The following is an 8,852-nucleotide window of genomic DNA, read 5'->3' as shown; positions in this document are numbered from 1 at the left end:
CCAATTCCACAACATAATAAAAAAACATTGGTTTAATCTCCACTTCATTATGTTCAACCTAACAACATCATACCTCCAAAAAACTGAAAGGGAGTTTTCGAAAAAACTATTGCTAAGAAAAAGTGAATTGAAACTTATTACTAATATCTGTTTCACAAATTATATCTTACCTTATGCTAGTCACTCAGAATTTAGTTTCGTCATAGAAAACATACTTAGTGCGATTTTTACCTAATTTTTTGAACTAAATTATATATCGGAAATCCGTAGTGCTGCTGCGGATTTTTATATAGAATTTATTGAAACTGTAGACATTCTGATATTCACTATTCATATTCTCAATAAATTCATTACCAGATCATTCATCACATTTTAGATTTTTCGTTTGTGAAAAAAATGTCATTTTTCATCTACTCATTTCTACTCAGCACACTTCGATTATTTTGTGCAGTCAGGTTTTCAAATCTACAATTTCAAAGTCAAATCCGAAGTTTCCTGCTTAATGTCTAAAATTGATTTACACAACGCGATTTCTGTTGACGCATCCATGCCAAATAATTAGAATTTGAAAATCTACATTTGAAAATACAAACAGGAAACGGTTTAAAAATGTCTGTCGCACCCCTACGAACGACAACCCTCAGAAGTATAAACTTGTACTAGCTATAGATTAACGAGGTCTTACATTTTAACGTGTGATTCCGAACACTATATTGATATTTTCAACTTATAACATATTCAAATTTTTGTATCTAAGATAGTGCAGAGGTTAAAATTGCTTCGACAAGCTAAATGGAATAACGCACTGTTAGTAATTATATTATTATTATCCTAACTAGAACGGAAACAGTACATTTCCGTACTCGACACCGTTATCCGAAAAAGCTGATTTCGGGTAAGTAGTCGAATGTGGGAAAGTATGAGTTCAGATCAAGCATTTTTCTACAAGTGAATATGTTACGAAGCTCTGATAAAACTTTATATGCGAAACAATTCCTGATCTGAATACTTGTATAGATATAGGGTGATGCACGCACACGAACGCTTGTACAAAAAACATACAAAACAGGAACTTTTTCATAAAATTCTGCATCTCTCAAAAATTTTCCATTTCTATTATCGAATTTCTGCACCACGACAATCTAGTTAGAATCATGAAATGCAAGTGCAGCGTTGCCCGATTGTGGGCTGACCAACATGCTATCCATTGAAAGTGTTCGTATAAACCTGGGCTCACAAAGACACTATTCACATCAGGTGTATACAATTACACAGCCACGCCTCCTGGCGAAGTTTTGTGAAAGTAGGTGGTATCAGCTATGTGTATATGGTGTAATGGTCGGCCCAACCGAAAATTTGCTAAACGTCATTTCACATGATAACATGTCCAAAAAACACTATATACAGTGGGAAACGTTGGTGAGCCCAAACCGGACGACCGACGTTTCCGAGGGCTGACCAGAGTTCACATCGTATATTCTACGGGCTGACAAATGACCGTTTACATATATATATATATATATAATATATATATATAATATATATATTATAAATATGTCAATTACAGAAAGTGGGTTAAAGATATTTTATTAGGCATGTTAAGTGAAATATTAAAGTTGCATATGCTTTATTACACTTCAGATCAAATTAAATTCATTTTATTACCAAAGTCAATGTGAATGAACAGATCAGAACTTACTGGGCATCTGCCTTTTATCAAGAATACAGTATGCAACATCCTTAGTTGAGTGGTAGAATAGCATAAGTTAAACTCTACCAAGATAAAAATAAAGACCATTCATAATTATTATTATATTGAAGAATTTACTATTGTTGAAATCAAGAAACGCAAAATGTGGCTAGACTTTGGATGTGTCACGGATGCTTTAGATGAACTTCGGTACCTTATTATGACTTGTGCTTGGGAACACGAGTCTTGCGCAAGTCTTTCTTCAGCTTGCACAATCAATAGAACTTGGAGCTGCCTTTAGGGGAGCATCTGATTGGCAATTGATACAATTATTTTTAACGTATTCAAAAAATACACTGAACGTGAGAATTCCACTTGAAACTTTACAATAGCATCTTCAGGTGTCACACAATTATTTTCCAAATATGTTTGGATAAAAAAATAGACACTTACCAACAAGGAGTTCACATCTTCTCCAGCAATTCTTTTATTTCCGAAGTTTAAAGATTCAGTTTCAGGATCCCATATTTTTCTTTTTCTCACAATACAGATTCAATATCTTGGACGTCAGTGGAATCTTCAGCATCACTGTAATGCGACATCCTGGTCTTCTCTTAACACCGCTGCTATTAAAACTGAAACATCAGTGATAGGTAATTTGTATTATCAATAAACTTGAAGTGAAAATGATCAAAGGTCAAAGTAACAAACATTTCAGCTTATTGTGAAAATACTCCTATTGGACCAGGTAAAATATTAATTGTATCTGTTGATCTTATCAGTTCAATTAGTCGCAAAACATTATTTAAATATAAATTGAAGTTATTTTTGACCTCTTTTTAAGTTCTAACTCAAAAATGGCATTGCTCACATTTACTGGCAGTTCAAGATTCCACTATGATATTCACTAAATTTCAGTTGAAATTTTTCCTGATGTTTAAAACGCATTGAATTTAGGATATTTCATTTTGAACTTCCACAAAATATTACATGACTCTTTGTTACTTTACAACACAACTTTCCTTACTCAAGGCCATCACCTAGCAGCGCTCAGCTGATAAATAGCATACAACTGAACACGTTAGGCAACATTCAATAACAAAAATCACTAATATATATAGAGAACTACATACCGACATGAATCCTTCATTTGTTGTTTTTATGGTTTGACTGTTGTTCGTGGATAAAAAAAAATCATCATTTCCAAAAAAAAACTTCAGGATTCATGTGAGATATTTCAAAATCATTAAGTTTTTAAAATATTGAATATTGACACCACTTGTCATGAACACCAATTTACGTACTGTGAAATTACAAAAAGTTGCCTATAAGCCTCAGGATATAGGGACATATAATATCTTACAGAGTGATTCATGGAGTCTGGTACAAGCGGCTCCGTCCCACATCTTCATTTTAGAAAAATTACAAAATAAGCTAATACGGATGATTGTGAATGCTCCGTGGTTCGTGCGGAATGAAGCCATCCGCAAAGATTTGCAGGCTGCCTTCCATTCAGCAGTCCATTCAGTCGAGGAATCGGTGAGTTTTAGTTGGGGAAGCTATAGATTATGTTGTAGACGACCCCCTCCCGATATAGAATATCCGACACTCTGTCGAATGAGGCCCTCATATCCCCGTTTTAACGGGCGAACAAATTTTTCATCCATCCCACCCCAGCCAGGTAGGGGTACCCCTTGAAGGGCAGAACTGATGTCTGAGGCAGGGCCGTCACCATGAGGGGATGGGGAGCCTCCCCCCCTGCTTTTTTTCGACTTGGGAAAAAGTTGGGAATTTTTGGGCAGTGGAGATAGAAAAAAAATAAGTAAAAAAAATGAAAAAAATAGAAATGAGAAAAAAGAAAGGGAGAGGTGATAAGAAAAGGAAAGAACCAGAAGAATTTTGGAATTTCCCAACATGCATAATTTGGAGATCCCATACTTTGAAATTCTGAGTTTGTTTGAAAACTTCAAAAAAGTTCTATTTCTCCCGAGTAAGAGAACAGTCCTGAACAGTCCACAAATTTTGATGTGACAATTTTACAAAATTCTCAACTTTTCGCTGTTTTTCCGTCTTGGAAAAGTTGGGAAATATCGGGCCGTGAAGATAGAAAAAATAATAATAGAAAACAATAAGCACAATATTATTTAAGTTTGTTTCCTTTCATTTGTATTGAATATTCCTATACATGGTGGTTTATGGTGGAAGAACAAGAACCTTGATCCAAAGTAAATTATTCCCATTATTATTTTTATATTTACCAAAATTTATTTCTGTTTGTGCATACCCTAACGGCATAAGCATTCAGCCAATCTTTGGATAGCTAAGTAAGAAAATAATATATATACAGTATTAACAAATCTCTTGGCTTTTTATTTTTTCGAAAGTTGGGAAATTTTGCGCTACGGCACTGATCTGAGGACTTTCATACCGCCATCTCCTTAGTCATGAACCCATTTGTCTCTCTGACAAAAATCAGCAAAAAGGGTAAGGAAGCTAGGCTCCAACCTGTCTGAACTGAAGATGAGTTTGCTGTAGAGGAGGGACACTCATCTGACAGCCTCTCGTGATGTTGAGCGGGCAATGGACGATTCCAGTACTCCTATTCAGTGTTGCCACTATAAAATTTTCGGTCTAAATCGACTGACATTTTCTAGGCCTTTTAATTCAAAGTCGGAAGAGATAGAATTTGTAATTTTATAGATTCCCGATGTTCCCGGATATATGAATTGAAGTATTGAAGTTGATATGGACAAAAATAAAGAATCCTAGGGAACTTTACTTTTTAGGTTGTTGAATTGTTCGAACCTGTCACCTATATATGTTTACTTGTTATCACAAACATAGCATTTCAGTATTCAATTTGTTTTTCCGAGTAGTTACGTTTTGATAGTGTATTGTGTAGGTGTTGTATGATATCTTTTTTCATACCATTATCATTACCAGAGGATATTCCCAGGTGCCCTATTGAAAGACAATTTATTGATTGAAGACCATTCAGTTGCAGAACTCCAAAGATGGTTAGACTTTTTCTATCAGAACGATCCTGTTCTACTGAATACAATAAACAATACGTGAATACAACAATAAAATTTCATATGTTATATGACATGTGACGGTAAAATGACAGGATCACCACTATTAAACAACGTACAAACTTAAAATTCCTAGGATTTTTATTTTTGCCCATATCAACTGCAATTATCCGATTCATATATCCGGGAACATACAGGAATCTATAAAATTGAAAATTCTATATGTTCCGACTTTGAATTATTCCAAAAAAGGCCTAGAAAATGTCAGTCGATTAAATCCGAAAATTTTATATAGTGGCAACACTGAATAGGGTACTGGAATTGTCCATTCCTGTGACCTGCATTCTGAGTTCGACGGGTTGTCATTTTTGGCGGTAAATTCAAATTATTTACAACTTATCAGTTATATATTTTGATTGCAGTCGAAAATTATTATGATATTACCTTGGCAGGTTGTAAGCTACATTTCAACAATGTCAATCAAACTAGGTCAATTTTACCCTATTCAAGTTCACTAACCACCAACAAAATTTTTTGGTTTACAGTTATCACCTAGAATTTCTCAAAAAGTCCATGGTTCCTGTTTCGTGCTGAGTGTTCCTTCTGCAAGGTATTGTGTGATAGGGGGGTTGCGAAATGATAATGTCGAATTGATATCAATGAACAGATGCCAAACTGGAGAGTTGAACAGGCCTTTACAAATTTCAATATTTTTTTGAAGCTCAAATTATACTTTGCTCATATAAATAAAATACATCAATTTTTTTTATTGGAAACCCAAACTAAACAAAAGTATTTTTTTTATAGAAACGAAAAATTCTGCTGATCAGGAGAGGCAATCTTACCATTTCTTATTTTACTACTACCTTCCATATTTATTTTTTTCGAAGCTCAGATTTTCTGAAAATGAACATTTGAAAAAATGTATTTTTTAATATTTTTCAAACTTCTATTCTATTTTTTTTCAAAAATTTTCAAAACGTCACAGCACTGTAGATAATAACATACCTAGGTACCTATATGACTTAACTGAGTACCTGAATTTTGTTTACCTGTGACAATGTGGGTAGGTTCGCTAATTTGAAAACCGGTGAGAAACCTTAATCGATTTGATCATTTAGCAGGTACACCCGCAAGTATTCCAAATAATGAGTTTTCAACTCTTGTTTGCATAGTACAAAATTTACGTATCGTTAGATTCGGGACTTGTGGTTGCATAGGCATTGTGGGTGTAACCTGCTGAATGATTAAATCGATCTAGTTCACTCACCGGTTTTCCAATTAGCGTACCCACATTGTCACAGGTAAACAAAATTCAGTATTCAATTAACTTAAGTACCCAAGTAGGTAGTTATTACCTACAGTGGTTGTTATATAAGGGTTATTATCATTCATTTTTAGTTTAATGTACCATTAGTTTGAAAATGTCCTTATAGGACGAAACTTCAATAACTTTAGTTACGAAAGTAAAAGTGGTAAAAGCAGAAATTTTCATTTCTCATTTTTCATGATCCCCTACCACGTTAATAACGGCTACATCCAGCAATGTATCAAAAAGAATTATATAGTCTGTTTAATGAACTACTGTCAGAACATAAATGTAGATGATAACTTCATTTTATTAGTGGACTCATAGATATATAAACAAGAGTGGACTAGATATTTTCGATGAAGTGAAGCATAACAACTGTCAATGAGAATTCTGTGAGTAAATCAAATAAATGTTTCGATATAAGTATTGATTCAAATGTGAGAAATAAAAACTACCATTTGAAAAAGCCATCTAACAAACTATTTAACTTAGGTACAGGTAACTCCAAAATGAAATATAATTGAGTATTATATCGTTCAAACAAAATAATCCAGGGTGCTCTAAGACAAAATTATCTTTGTATAATATTTAGGAAGGATATTATCGAAATCGATGGCCCAAAACCTCTTTTATGCCTGGTCAGAATTCGCATATGGGATGATTTCTATACATTTCGATGTTATTTAGTTTCCAATTTTGTACGTAGCATTTTCATAAAAAAAATCAATAACTCAAGAACGGTTACAGTTAGGTTATAAGGTACATAGTACCTTATTTGAAATCATATTATTTTTTCCTGACCTATTCAAAAGTGTAACGATTATAGGGTAATCCTTTAAAAAACGAAACATTGATATGCCACACTACTTTGAACCATCTGAAGACTCCAAAATAATTTTCTTCTGCAGTCTGAATCAATATACATATGATGAAAAGGAGAAATTCCCGAAAAAAATAAATGGTTTGGTTCACAAAGTTAAATATTTTAAAAATACATATGCCTACACCAAAGTCAATGTAAATGAACAAAACACAACTTACTGGACATCTGTCATTATTAAGAATACAGTATGGCTATATTGAAGAACTTATTATTCTTGAAGTTAAGAAATATAGACGAAGATGATTTATAATGAACTGATTGAGAATTTGTCTAGTTTATTTGTGGTCAGATTGACGAATTCACTAAGAAAAACTTATTGCATATAATGGCATTCTTTCAAATATTTATGCTTTTCTGAAATCAGGATGATTTTAGGATGATGTTTCATTGTTATGATGAAATTCGAAGCTGTGGAATTTTTTTGGAGGTGAGAAAAGCTATCTTTCGTGAAACAAGCATTGAAGAAAATAGTCATCTATCAGTACAATTACTATAATTGTAAAACCGTTTTGAAATCGAAACTTGCGTCAATTAGAGAGTAGGCACCTATTTTTGTTCAAGAGTGGGAAATGAATTTTCAATTATTAATCTACTGCAAATTGTATGAGACAACAATAATTGCATTAGCACAAACTTCGAATTACACTACTTCTTTGAAGAGAAACGACAGAGCTTGGAGAAAAAGCAACAGGTCTTCAACAACTACAATTTTTATGTTGACGATTTGCGAATGAAAATACGTAAAAGTTAGGAAAACTTTTATAATCCGCCTCGAAGACCATGTTTTTGCTAGAATTGAATAAGCGAAACAGCAGAGCAGATATAAAAACTGAATGTAACAAGGCATTAGGTGTTACTTACGGAAAATTGGTGTTTTAACCACCAATGTAGTAATACATATTAACACAAATTTCCAAAATTCAGAAAACAAATGTGAATTGAGCTTTATGTAAATAGAAACATAATACAAAATATCGTTTTATAAAATGACGCGTTGTTGAATAGTGGATCAAACTATTATTTGAACTGGAATATTTTCTGAAAATTGAACAGTATTTGATAAATACTTCTTGTCCTTACCAAAATGCTTTTATGAATAACTGAGTGCAACTAGCAGAGAGTTCGACTGTTTCTCAGTTTACGAGAGTTTGTAGAATGAAATGAAATGAATAATAATAATTATTTCGGGAATTGATTTATATAAATTATGCGATATGAAATATAGACGCAATCCAAATATTCCTGAATACAGAACTGTTAAATTGGTTTACGATACCGATTCTAATCTTACCAGGGTCAATTAATTCTCGCCCTCTTCTGCTTAACTCGATAAGATATTATTGTAGAGAATTGTAAATCATACATCAGTTCCAAATCAATAATTATGTTTTGACTTGTATATAGTTGAAATGTATAAATTGCTGTTTTGGTTTTCCTGTTGACCATTTTTTTCATTTTAAATTACGACGGATGCACTGCGGTAAGTTTTATGAATTATTTACCTACTCAAAGAATGAAAAAATTTGATTTTTTTGGAACCAAAATTTGACAAAAGTTGTTTATTTCCAGTGAACTCTAAATAACTTCATTATAAAACACAATCACATAATTAGGTGAAATGGGGTCTAACAAATGCTCAAAATAATTTTCTAAGACATCGCGTTCCATATTTTCATGGTAATCGCCAGAATGCTTTGACTCAAACATCAATAGACCGCCCTCAACAAAATCATTAACACTTCCAATGCGGGATAAATACAAGTATGATTTTATTATCAAATTAAGTCTTACTGCCGTTTCAAATCCATTGTTATTTGACAACTCTTTTCACGAACAAACTTGATTTAAATCTTAAAATATCGTCAGATATCACATCAACTAAATAGAAAACTTATATATAGAGGTAATAATAGAAATATACATTTTAAAAAACAA

General features: G+C 32.8%; 1 protein-coding gene across 1 annotated transcript in view; it reads left to right on the top strand.

The window, feature by feature from the left end:
- Positions 1 to 8,131: 8,131 nt before the first annotated feature.
- The window catches only part of LOC111505872 (uncharacterized), a 135,458-nt gene continuing 134,737 nt past the window's right edge, over positions 8,132 to 8,852 (top strand). The window contains exon 1 of the mRNA XM_074183399.1: positions 8,132 to 8,212. Coding sequence (XP_074039500.1) covers positions 8,132 to 8,212 — 81 coding nt within the window. The remainder of the gene's footprint in view (positions 8,213 to 8,852) is intronic.

Source organism: Leptinotarsa decemlineata, unplaced genomic scaffold, assembly GCF_025532065.1.
Source record: "Leptinotarsa decemlineata unplaced genomic scaffold, Ldec_3_MD MMD2_tig00026340_RagTag_RagTag, whole genome shotgun sequence".
Classification (NCBI taxonomy): Eukaryota; Metazoa; Arthropoda; class Insecta; order Coleoptera; family Chrysomelidae; genus Leptinotarsa; species Leptinotarsa decemlineata.
Note: the sequence above shows the minus strand (reverse complement) of the source record. Positions and strands in the feature narration are given on the sequence as shown.